At 51.4% G+C, this 12548-nt stretch overlaps 1 protein-coding gene across 7 annotated transcripts in view; it reads left to right on the top strand.

The window, feature by feature from the left end:
* The window catches only part of Ubr4 (ubiquitin protein ligase E3 component n-recognin 4), a 108052-nt gene that overhangs the window by 78211 nt on the left and 17293 nt on the right, over positions 1–12548 (top strand). For all 7 annotated transcript variants that reach the window (XM_085838763.1, XM_085838761.1, XM_085838765.1 and 4 more), the window contains 17 exons: positions 67–410; positions 1773–1863; positions 2122–2206; positions 2347–2474; positions 3263–3392; positions 3481–3638; positions 3952–4061; positions 4528–4669; positions 4970–5051; positions 5305–5478; positions 7079–7200; positions 8420–8617; positions 9204–9284; positions 10123–10210; positions 10656–10783; positions 11761–11868; positions 12184–12303. In XM_085838763.1, the coding sequence (XP_085694889.1) occupies positions 67–410; positions 1773–1863; positions 2122–2206; positions 2347–2474; positions 3263–3392; positions 3481–3638; positions 3952–4061; positions 4528–4669; positions 4970–5051; positions 5305–5478; positions 7079–7200; positions 8420–8617; positions 9204–9284; positions 10123–10210; positions 10656–10783; positions 11761–11868; positions 12184–12303 (2289 nt within the window). The remainder of the gene's footprint in view (positions 1–66; positions 411–1772; positions 1864–2121; positions 2207–2346; positions 2475–3262; positions 3393–3480; positions 3639–3951; positions 4062–4527; positions 4670–4969; positions 5052–5304; positions 5479–7078; positions 7201–8419; positions 8618–9203; positions 9285–10122; positions 10211–10655; positions 10784–11760; positions 11869–12183; positions 12304–12548) is intronic.

Genomic DNA, 12548 nt, shown 5'->3' with positions numbered 1-12548 from the left:
ACATTTCTCATGTATTTATTTATTTACTTATTTTTAATTTGCCAATTTCCTTGTTTCTATTCTTAGAAAGTTTTTGCTTCACGCAAAGAGCTGTTGGAATATGATCTACAGCAAAGAGAAGCAGCCACCAAGTCATCCCGGACGTCCGTCCAGCCCACATTTACTGCCAGCCAGTACCGTGCTTTGTCTGTCTTAGGCTGTGGCCACACCTCCTCCACCAAGTGCTATGGCTGTGCCTCAGCTGTCACAGAGCATTGTATCACACTACTGAGGGCCCTGGCCACCAATCCAGCCCTGCGGCACATCCTCGTCTCCCAGGGCCTCATCCGAGAGCTCTTCGATTACAACCTCCGCCGTGGCGCTGCAGCCATTCGAGAGGAGGTCCGCCAGCTCATGTGCCTCCTCACCAGGTCAGAGCTTCTTCCTTGCCACTACAGTGGGTGGGAGCAGTGACGGTGCCCGCACCAGCAGGGGCAGGGTTGAGCCAAGTGGTTGGCTGGCTTACCCCAGAGGGTGGGAGGGAGATGGGAGGCAGGTAGCTGTGGGAAGCACTGCTGTCAGTTCCTGTGAGTGGTTCTGGTCAGAAAGGACTAGCTCAGCATCTGCCATTGGGCAAAACATTGTGCCTCGGACAAAAGACTCATCCGAAAAGTTCCAGTAATAATAAATACCTTAAAGACATGGAGTGACCATGGTCATATTTCAGTAATTGGGGGCTGGAGAGATGGCTCCAGCTAGAGTAGATGTATTGCATTTACAGAGAGCAGCTGGAATTCATCACCCAGACACACCCACATTGGGTGGTTCGCAGTTATCTTTAACTCCAGTTCCAGGGGCTCCAGCATCCTCTCCTGGCCTTCTTGGACATTATACATATGCTGCAGAAACTCTTACACAGTTATGCGTGTGTGTGTGTGTCTGTGTGTGTGTGTGTGTGTGTGTAGTTAAAAACAAAATACTTTAAATTTAAGTAAATAACCTTAAGTACTGTTGAGTACTTAAGGAATTTTATACCCAGTTTTGTGTAAACTGCTTATTATGTGGCATAACATCTGGACCATCTTAGGTGCTGGATACCTTTCACGAGCTGTGCTGTGTCCTCCCATTGAACATGTCCTGAACACGAAGCACTGTGAACATGCAGTGTCTTATGTTCTAGATGGGGAAGGTTGCAATAAATAATGACAGATACTTTGGAAAATAAGGTTACTCAGCCAGAACAGGGCTGGTGGTCGGGTATAGGATGGCTTCTCTGAGGTGGTCCATGAGCACAGGCTTTCTTGAAGGCTGCAGGTGAAGAAGCTACTGGAGAGGCTGAGATGGGCATGTGCCCAGATGCTAAGTAGATAGGCCTGCAAAGCTGGAGGGGGCATGAAGAGGGGGAAGGAGTGGTTAGAACCTGGAACAGAGCAGGTCCTAGGGGCTTGGATGCCATTTGAGGGTGCATTTTGTTATTAGGAAGGTGCATAGCTGGGAAGTGAGGTTGTGTGCAAAAAGTGACATGGGGCCCTGAGTGTGACACTGAGTGTGGACTCAGTCAGCAGCTTCTGGGGCCCTGCTGCCTGCAGTGTGGACCCCCGTGTTGATGCTTTTAACTTCCTTCTGTCCCTGTCTCTCAGAAAGGGGACTGTAGTATTTTCCTCTCATTGGAGACCCCTTAAAGATGTAGTTTACTCCTGGGAAGAAGGTAGAAAAGTCTAAGCCTATAGTTGGAAAGAAGAGCCTTGTAGCTTTCATTGTGACTAACAGGGACTCCTGCTTTGCCTCCTTAGAGACAACGCAGAGGCCACCCAGCAAATGAACGACCTGATCATTGGCAAAGTCTCCACTGCACTGAAGGGCCACTGGGCTAATCCTGACCTGGTAAGCAGACCAGCTCCTGTCTGACCTCTCCCTCAAGGTCCTTCTCTAGGCCATGTTGGAGACCAAGGTGGGAGAGAGCAGCCTGCTTGCAGAGTTCGTGTCCCAACTAAAACTTGTAGGATAGGGTCTCCCATGTCTCTTTGTCCTATAGGACACCCATGACTGGAGATTTTAGTAGGGCTCCTATAATGAGAGTTTACCCTGGTCCCTAGACTCATTAAGACCCCACTGATTGTCCTCGTTCTGCTGGCTTTCCAGGCTAGCAGCCTTCAGTACGAGATGCTGCTGCTGACAGATTCCATCTCCAAGGAGGACAGCTGCTGGGAGCTCCGCTTACGATGTGGTGAGCTTGGGGCCATCTGCCGGGCACTTTTCAGAAACACAAAGGTGCAATCCCGGTACCCGGGCAAGAGGTGGGAGCCCCTGGGCAGCCTGCTGAGGCAGGTGGCTCGCATGTACTGACTGTGACTCCTGTCCATCCAGCACTCAGCCTTTTCCTCATGGCTGTGAACATCAAAACGCCAGTGGTTGTTGAGAATATCACACTCATGTGTCTGCGGATCTTACAGAAGCTGATTAAACCACCTGCCCCAACCAGCAAGAAGAACAAGGTGCTGTGACATTGACGGGGTGGCAGGGACAGTGGGGCTGGGAGAGATACATGGCCTCTGAGTGCTGGGCTCTGCTTCCTCAAAGTCAGCTCTCACTGACTGAGGTGAGGTGAGCACCAGACTTTACTTTAGTGTAGCACCAGTCTGCTTTAGTACGGCAGAGGTAGGTTGGGATTTGGGGGACGTGTGAAATAATATAAACTCAACAGCATAGAAGCCTAGAGCAGAGTGAGGGCTTTGAAGCTGAAACAGACGGCCTGTGACTCCCACAGGCATCGCGCCCTTCCCCACGCCTGCACATGCTCTGCACACATGCATAGGTGGACATCCAGGGTACTAACACAGGCTTGCCGTCAAATACGGCTCCCCTGGTTACTGACCCTGAAGACATGGGCAAGCTAATTATGTTCCTCCGTTCCCTCATCTCTTAGATACAAAGCAGTGCCCACCTGGAGTGTTACTTAAAACAAATGACATTAAACTCCTTAGATCTAAAGATGCCTGACTTAGTGTCTAGGACAGGACTTTGTGTGGTCTCAGTGTGCAAGTTGCTCAGTGAGTCTTTACTAAAGCTCCACTTTGATTCTCAAGTAAATGTAGCCACATGTTTGTGGCTGTCGAAAGGAAGCCAGCACTTCCAAGTCAGTGGCTCAGCCCTCAGGTGGGTGCAGATAGCAAGAGCCCCTATTGGGCCATCAAAACTGCATGGTGTTTTTTACGTCACTCCTGGAGTGTCAGTGCCATCCCACTGCTGGCAAACTCTCACCTTGTGCTGCTCCCTCATCCAGGATGTCCCCGTGGAGGCCCTCACCACGGTGAAACCGTACTGCAATGAGATCCATGCCCAGGCTCAGCTGTGGCTCAAGAGAGATCCCAAGGCATCATATGAAGCCTGGAAGAAGTGCCTGCCTATCCGAGGTGTGCCTCTTCCCTCCTGCCACTCCCAGCAGCCTCTGTTTCCCCCGGGCCTTCACACTTACCCCTGCCTTCCGCCTTTGCCTTGCAGGGGTGGATGGCAATGGGAAATCCCCCAGCAAGTCAGAGCTCCACCGTCTCTACTTGACCGAGAAGTACGTGTGGAGGTGGAAACAGTTCCTGAGCCGGCGGGGGAAGAGGACCACCCCACTTGACCTCAAGCTGGGCCACAACAACTGGCTGCGGCAGGTGCGGCCTCTCACGGGTCCCTTGCGAGTGCCTTCTGCCTTCCATGCTTTGCTCTGCTTTCCATCTACTGTTGGTCACTTCCCTTCACCAACAGGGACAGGTCACAATAGAACTGTCCTCTGCTCTCTGACATCCCACCCTGTTCCCTCAAACGAGCAAACCAGAGCATGGCATAGAGCCAGGGGCGAAGTGTTAGCTGGTGCTGTGGCCCTTCCCTTTGCCTGGACACATTTCCAGAATTCTGGATGGATAGAAGTCATCTCATAATGTGGGCCTAGAAAGACAGCCCTATTTCCTCTCCTGTGTCTGGCAGGTACTCTTTACCCCAGCAACACAGGCAGCACGGCAGGCAGCCTGTACCATCGTGGAAGCTCTTGCTACTGTCCCCAGCCGCAAGCAGCAGGTCCTTGACCTCCTCACCAGGTACCTTGTGGGGTGGGTGGGGACAGTGGCTGGCATAGTTGAATGCCTTTCCCTTGCTCTGGGGTGAATGAATACACAGGTCAGGGCTGGGAGGCACCCCAGGTGTGGTATTACAACCATCCCAACCCGGCCGGCCACAGAAGCCAGCGCTTTAGGGTATTAGTGGTAAAGCAGCAGTGGGTGTTTGTTGAGCGCCTCTGAGCACAGACGTAATTGTCACTCATTGTCCTCCGCAGTCCTCAGGCAGTGAGCACGGAGTCACAGATGCTCAGAGGCTTGGCAGCCATTCCCTGAAGTGTTGTGAATCCTTTCAGCGAGGGAAGTGTGGGGTTTCTCAGATGGCCTCCGTCCACCTGTAGGAGGAGGAGGAGGAGGAGGAGAGGCTGAACAATAGATACAAAGGAGGGAGCTCCTGGCTCTCGGGCCTTGCTTTCTAAGGGTGTCCGTCTCCGTCCGTCCGCTGCAGTTACCTGGACGAGCTCAGCGTTGCGGGGGAGTGTGCTGCAGAGTACCTGGCTCTCTACCAGAAGCTCATCGCCTCGTGCCACTGGAAGGTCTACCTAGCTGCGCGTGGAGTCCTGCCCTACGTGGGCAACCTCATCACCAAGGTGACCTGCCCCTCCCCACTTCTCTACTCTTATCGGTTCTTACTTGCTGAGAAGACGCACTTGTGGGGATTAATTAGTTCCAGACTTTACTGTAACAGGATGGCTGTGGCAGTCTGTTGAGGGTATCTGAGCTGTTTTGGGCTAAACAGTCTCCAGCAATACTTGAGCCTCTTTAGCCTCTTGGAAAGGCATTTTTTAAGTATTAGAATGAATGTGTGGCTTTTGTGCCCCTCCACTGGGGGCTGCATCCTGGAATGGCGGCGGAGGCGGCCCTATCACACTGCTTGTTGTTCTGTTTAGGAAATCGCCCGCCTGCTGGCCTTGGAGGAGGCCACACTGAGCACAGACCTGCAGCAGGGATATGCCCTCAAGAGTCTCACAGGTAGAGAGCCACCCAGCCCTTCCCTCGGGTGTCTCAGGGATGCTTGAGGCCTGAGCCTCTGCTCTTGGGGCCAGTCGACTTCTCCCTCTGGGACTTTTCTCCTACTAGATAGGTCTGCACTTTTGAGCTCTTCACTGCCAGCCATTTGGCTCATTCGGCATCTCCTTACTTTTTGATTTTCTTGTTTCTTTGGATAGCACCGGCCTTCTGTGTTCTCCTGCAGATCTTACGGCAGTTTTTCCTGTCCCCGCAGGCCTTCTCTCCTCCTTTGTAGAGGTGGAATCCATTAAGAGGCATTTTAAGAGCCGCTTAGTGGGCACTGTGCTGAATGGGTACCTGTGCTTGCGGAAGCTAGTGCTGCAGAGGACCAAGCTCATCGACGAGACCCAGGACATGCTGCTGGAGATGCTGGAGGACATGACCACAGGTAACCCCATCGGGAGGCTTGGAGCTGGGGAGATAGATGCGCATAAATGTCATTCCCTAGTACCACGGCCCCAGACGGTGACAGTGCTCAGGTGTGGGAGAGGAGTCTGTCTCAAGAGTGTGGTACTTAGTGTTAGTCCTAGAGCTGGGCTCAGGGGTGCTGTTCCTGTGTTGAGCTCCTAGAGAGGAAGGGGGCGGAGGTCTCGGGCTGGTGTCTCCAATCATCTGGGATGCTCTCATTGTCTCGTATCAGTGGCCTTGATGTTCTCCGTAGCTTTCCTTGTGGAGCACCACTGCTTTCATCCCGTCTCTCCTGCACCCTTCATCCTGTTAATCTGCTCTAGATTTTGTAGCCAAGAAACTTCATGTTTATGATGCATATTTGTGCCTGGTCCATCACTCTGTCACTCTAAAGTTTAAAGTTCCCAGGGCCCATTTGTGTTTTCTAGTTCCTAGATGGTGTTCTCAAATTGATATTTTATGATTTGGAGTTGTGACTTTTTTTTTTTTTTTTTGAGACAGGGTTTCTCTGTGTAGCCCTGGCTGTCCTGGAACTCACTTTGTAGACCAGGATGGCCTCGAACTCAGAAATCCGCCTGCCTCTGCCTCCCAAGTGCTGGGATTAAAGGCATGCGCCACCACTGCCCGGCAGAGTTGTGACTTATTTCCGAAGTTTATTGTGGAAATTCTTTAGAAGCAAGGAATGATAATACCTGCCTGTTAACCCAGCACTTGGGAGGTTGAGGCAGGAAGATTGGCCTGGGCTACAGACAAAACCAAGAAAGAAGCTGGAGAGATGGCTCAGTGCTCAAGAGCACTTGCTGCTCTTACAGGGCCCAGCTTTGGTTCCAGCATCGTCCTCCTGTCCTCCAAATGTGCACATGCAAATATCTACACATAGTAGTGAAAATCAATAAAAGCAAAGAAGAGAAAAAACATTCTTTAGGCCCCATGCAAGCTGGTCTTCTCCACTCGGGTTTGTGACTGCTGCTTCTATAAGGCCTTAGGCTATCCCTGGCATTCTTTCATCCAATTTCCTCAGCCTTTGAGGGAGCGTGGAGTTTGGGTGCCGCATGTGTGAGGAGACAGCTTTAGCTCTCACTTGTTCCCCGTTACCATCATCGTAAGGAAGGACAGTTTGCCTTCAGTTCTGTGGTTGTGAAAAAGAGAAAGTGGTTCTAGCTGTGCTGCCGAGGGAGCAGGTGGTGGCCAGAGCGGTGCCAGCTGCTTCCTTCTGGCTCTTCAGCTCAGCTGACCTAGGACTCTGTTCAGCACTCGGCTCCTGACTGATAGTTGGCTTGAACTTGTTTTCAAGTGGCAGGAGTGAAAAGTCATGCTAGCCAGCTTCATCCGCCTGACTGCCCAAAAGGGAAGTCCTGGGTTGCTTTTGAGAGCCTGTTTTGGCAAAGGGATGCTAGTTCTTCTTCAGGGAAGCCTTGCTCCCAGAGAAACCAGAGCAAGCACGCATGGTTTGGGCTGGGCTGGAGGGCTCCTCACTGAGTGTTGCTGATGGTACTGTGTAGAGCATGGTGCTTCATTGTCTCAGCTCTGCTCATGGCGGTGAGGCTCTTCCCTAACTCTGCTGCTCTGCTTTCTGGCAGGTACAGAGTCTGAAACCAAGGCCTTCATGGCTGTGTGCATTGAGACAGCAAAGCGCTACAATCTGGATGACTACCGGACTCCTGTGTTCATCTTTGAGAGGCTGTGCAGCATCATCTACCCTGTAAGCAGTGCGCTTGCTCCCCACAGCCTGCCACACATGTCAGCCTCAGCGACTCTCCCGCAGGGAGGATAACTTAGTATCTTTATCACCAGGTCCACTCTCCCTCAGGGAGGATAACTTAGTATCTTTATCACCAGGTCCACTCTCCCTCAGGGAGGATAACTTAGTATCTTTATCACCAGGTCCACTCTCCCTCAGGGAGGATAACTTAGTATCTTTATCACCAGGTCCACTCTCCCGCAGGGAGGATAACTTAGTATCTTTATCACCAGGTCCACTCTCCCTCAGGGAGGATAACTTAGTATCTTTATCACCAGGTCCACTCTCCCACAGGGAGGATAACTTAGTATCTTTATCACCAGGTCCACTCTCCCGCAGGGAGGATAACTTAGTATCTTTATCACCAGGTCCACTCTCCCACATGGAGGATAACTTAGTATCTTTATCACCAGGTCCACTCTCCCGCAGGGAGGATAACTTAGTATCTTTATCACCAGGTCCACTCTCCCACAGGGAGGATAACTTAGTATCTTTATCACCAGGTCCACTCTCCCGCAGGGAGGATAACTTAGTATCTTTATCACCAGGTCCACTCTCCCACATGGAGGATAACTTAGTATCTTTATCACCAGGTCCACTCTCCCACATGGAGGATAACTTAGTATCTTTATCACCAGGTCCACTGACAAAGAGTAGGTGCGGCCGCCTAATCCCCTCCTCTAGTGAGGGAAGCCAGGGGTCTTTCTACCCGGAGGCCAAGATTAGCCATTCTTAAAATTAGGCCTCACTTCCCATTGCTGGGGCAGCAGCATTTCTGGGGTAGAGTTGTGTGTATTGCCATCCTCTTCCTCTTCTGTGCCTTGGGTTCTTCATGCATGCACAGCACATGTGTGTCTTTCCTATGGTCTGGCTCAGAGACCTTTCTCGTTGTTGAGGGAAACGGCAGTGTCCTTAGTTACTGATGAAAGAGCATCAGGGGTGACTTGCCTGGCCTCAGACTGGTCCACATCTCACCAGACTCCCTGGCTGTTAGGCGCGCTCTCGTTAATCTGTGAGGAGTGCATGATCTTTAGGCTGCTCAAATGGTGTTTTGAGTGATTTCCATGGTCTCTGGCCACTTGCTGGTTACCATATTTAATGTGTGGACATGATACACTTGACGTGCCCACAGAACCGCTCAGTGCTGGTCCCGTCCCACACGTCCCTCTTGATCCTTTAGGAGGAGAATGAAGTCACGGAGTTCTTTGTGACCCTGGAGAAGGACCCCCAGCAAGAGGACTTTCTACAGGGCAGGATGCCCGGAAACCCATATAGCAGCAATGAACCCGGCATTGGGCCTCTTATGAGGGACATAAAGAACAAGATCTGCCAGGACTGTGACCTAGTGGCTCTTCTGGAGGATGACAGTGGGATGGAGGTAAGAGCTGGACTGCACTGGTCACTCAACAGGAGCACAGCTTTGAGCCAATGATTAAGCACTCAGGAAGTTAGTCTGTAGAGTCCACTGATGGGTCCCATCTTCCTGCCTCTCCTGCTGCAAGGATGAAGAGGGTTGTGACCGATCCTGCCATGGAACAGCAGTGTACTTGATGGTTGTTGGTTGGAGCATTAGTAGGCCTTTGTCACCATTGCTTCTGGCAGAGTTTTCTAGAGATTGCAGGTTAATGGAGCCTCAGGAATCATGGTGTTTTGACACCGGTACATGAGTACTGGTCATAGCCCCTGTTAATACCAGAGCCTTGCAGACTTCTTGAGCCTGGTGTTACCACCCGCATGACTGAAGGCAAAGGTGATTTTTCTGGTGCTCAAGGAGAAAGGTCTTCAGTTGGAGCTAAGCTGGAGTCCATGGTGGGCTAAGGGTCTGTCCCCCAACATTGTGCACAAAGTGCTGGGTTGGGTTTTATGCATACACACGCATTTCCCTAGAGGGTGAGCGTCGACAGAGCCCAGGGATGAGCCACAAGTATAGCCTGTGAGCCTTGTCATAATCCTCTATTTTCCAGCTCCTGGTGAACAATAAAATTATCAGTCTGGACCTTCCCGTGGCTGAGGTTTACAAGAAGGTGTGGTGTGCGACCAATGAGGTATGTGCTTGCTTTCTCTGCAGGAGCTGTGGGTGCGCTGCCTTTTCTGTCCTCAGGACTGACCAAGTGGAGCTACTGTTAATCACCATGGCCTTGTGTGGTTACTGTGGCTTTACTTCCTTTCTGGAGAAGTCCATCATTTTGTCAGCTCGGGAGGCATCCAGCTGCTGTCAGTCAGACAGCTTCAGGGAGGCATGCGTAACGTTGGGCCTTTGCTTTTCTCTAAACTGAGGCTGAGGCTGGACCTCTGCAGGCCGCAGCTTGATGCCTGGCATAGGCAGCCTCTCCCAGCAGCTCCCTCCTGTCCAGTGCAGGCTGTGTGTGTGTGTTAAGCTGCTGATTAATTCCCCTCTCTCTCTCTGGGATGAATAGAGACCCTGCTGTCTGTGGGCAGAGACGTGCTCTGGGTGCCTGAAATTTGTACTACGTTCTTTGGTTCAGATACAGTTGTTTGTCCTGTGTCCTTTGGATTATGATCTGCTGTGGGCTGAGAGAACTCTTCCTGAGCTCAGCACAGTTTTAGAATTGAGCCTTTACTTCTAGCCTAGGAAGTAGCTGTTGGAGCGCTTGCTTACCCAGTGCTCCAATGGAATCCAATAGGATTGTGTGTCTGCTGCAGCGCTTCTCACGGGGCCTGGCCTGCAGCAGGCACTGAACCAAGTGAGTCTCTCTCTTCCACATGTGAATTACAGCCTTTGTGTCTCAGAGGCTTCTAGTCCCTGTCTTGTTAGAGAGATGGAGGCTCACATCACCAAGGCACTGAGCAAGCCCAAGGGTGAAGGCTTACAGTGGTTTCTAGGCCTGTTTATGTCTAGCTTTCCAACTTTTCTCTGCTTAGGGAGAGCCCATGAGGATTGTTTATCGAATGCGGGGGCTCCTGGGCGATGCCACTGAGGAGTTTATCGAGTCCCTGGACTCCACCACAGGTACGGCCCTCTCCATATATGATGCTGCATATTGGACTCAGGCCAGAGCAAGCATGTCCCAGAGTACAGTAGCCTGTGCTCTGCATCACATTGTCAGGAAGGAAGACAGGCATCTGTGGGCCAATTCCCTATTGGGATGAAAACGTTCAGGCTGTCAGAAAGATGCAGTTAGCAAGCTTGTGTTGAGACTTCTCTCTACCTTGGCTCTCAGTTCCGCTGACAGTGGTATTTGCTTGTGCTTTGCTGTAATGGCAGAAAACTGTAGTTGACCTAAGCCTTGAGCAAGGCCCTAACGGAGTGAGTACAGGTCGGTTATAGTAATGACCTTAGTTCCAGCCTGGGGAAAGGGCTGTTTGCCCTCAGCCCAGGAGAGCGCTGTGTGTTCTGATCTAAGCACTCACTCCCATTTTGACCTTGTGCTCCTCTGGTCTCCCTTTTCTCCCAGATGAAGAAGAAGACGAAGAGGAGGTGTACAGAATGGCCGGTGTGATGGCCCAGTGTGGGGGTCTGCAGTGCATGCTGAACAGACTGGCAGGAGTCAAAGATTTTAAGCAGGGACGCCACCTTCTAACAGTGAGTTGTGGGCTGTATGACAGGACCAGGCTCTCTCCAAGAAGCTGAAGTCATTGAGCCACTTGACACTAGAGGGCAGTGTGGTACAGCAGGGACTAGTGCTGGCTTTCACCACACCTTGGACAGCTAAGCCTCCCACTGCTCTCTTCCTGGCCGGCTCCCTTAGATTTGGGCTGTGGCGGTCTTCTCGGGTACCTCTTTAGGTCTCAGGAACCATGACTGTTTCTCCCCTGTAACTGCTCTTGTGCCAGTCATTGTTGGTTTACGATTGCCTTTAAAATAGATCTTGTAATGTAACTCATTTCTCCGTCATAGGCTGCTGTTGGGAGGGTCATCTGTCTCACTAGTCAGGGCATTCCAAAGTCACCACAGAGACTTCACTAATGTCTACCTTGTGAGCCGTACAAGGACAAACACTCGTGTTATTCAGATGGCCTACCTGGTTTTAGGCCTCCATAGGCTGTGTGTGCCAGGGTTTTCTGTCTGCTGCTAGTTCAGAGATTAGATTGGTGCTGGGTTTCCCTGGGATAATGGAACACCACCCGATTTATTAATCACTCCGGAGAATGTTGCCACTTAAGATGGTGACCTGGAATGAGAGCCCAGGATCACCTCTCCTTGCTCTTTAGGAGTGCCTGCTAATTGAGAAGTCACTTAGAGCAATGGTTCTCAGCCCATGAGTCAAGACCCTTCAGTAGTCACATACCAGCTTTCCTGCATCTCAAAGATTTACATTACAGTTCGTAACAGTAGCAAAATCACAGCTATTGAATAGCAACAAAAATGTTATTTTTGGTGTCCCCATGCCATGCTGTATTAGGGGGTTGGGGTCCCCGTGCCATGAGGAGCTGTCTTAGAGGGTTGCAGCACTAGGAAGGTTGAAAAGCACTGGCCCAGACCCTTTTCTGTGCCTGTGGCGTGTACGCCGTCCACTGCCGGATGCTCTCATGGCCCTCTGGGCTGGCTTCTCTTCACAGGTGCTGCTGAAGCTCTTTAGTTACTGTGTGAAGGTCAAAGTCAACCGGCAGCAGCTGGTCAAGCTGGAGATGAACACTCTGAATGTCATGCTGGGGACTCTAAACTTGGTAAGCAGTGTGGGCTACACATGATGAAGACGGAGCTTTGGCTCCAGTGAGAGATTGCAGTGCCAAGCCTGCTCCTTCAGCTCACTTTCCAGATGACCCCAACTCGTGCTCTGCAGAGCTTCCTGTCCCTTTGCTGAGTGTAGACTCAAGACCAGGAGCAGGAGTTCTGTAGAACAGAATCAACACTGCAGAAAAATTGTGCATCTCAGGGCACACACACTCACACGCACAGGCGCACATGTAGCCCCTGGCATAAGACCATGGAAGGCAGTGGAGCTCACAAGTGACCGACTGTGCCCTGGCTTCCCCCTTCAGGCTCTGGTAGCTGAGCAAGAGAGCAAGGACAGTGGAGGAGCAGCTGTGGCTGAGCAGGTGCTAAGCATCATGGAGATCATTCTAGATGAATCCAACGCAGAGCCCCTGAGTGAGGACAAGGTGAGTGGGGCCTAGTCCATAGGGTTATATCATTGCGCTGAGCCCAAAACCTTTGCATTTAGAGAAATGAAGCTGTCAAGGATACTCTGTCAGGTTGAAGGTACTCACTGATGGAAGCCGGGCATGACCTGGCTGAACAGGCAGTGTTGTAACTCAACCCTCTACCCTACAGTTGGCCTGACTTGTGAGTGATGCAGTCAGGCCTCGGGGTTGAAATCAGTCTGCAGTGCAGTCTCCCCTATGTG

The sequence above is a fragment of the Mus caroli genome, unplaced genomic scaffold (assembly GCF_978045245.1).
Source record: "Mus caroli unplaced genomic scaffold, Mus_caroli_1 scaffold_6, whole genome shotgun sequence".
Classification (NCBI taxonomy): domain Eukaryota; kingdom Metazoa; phylum Chordata; class Mammalia; order Rodentia; family Muridae; genus Mus; species Mus caroli.
This window is presented reverse-complemented; position numbering and strand designations above follow the sequence as displayed.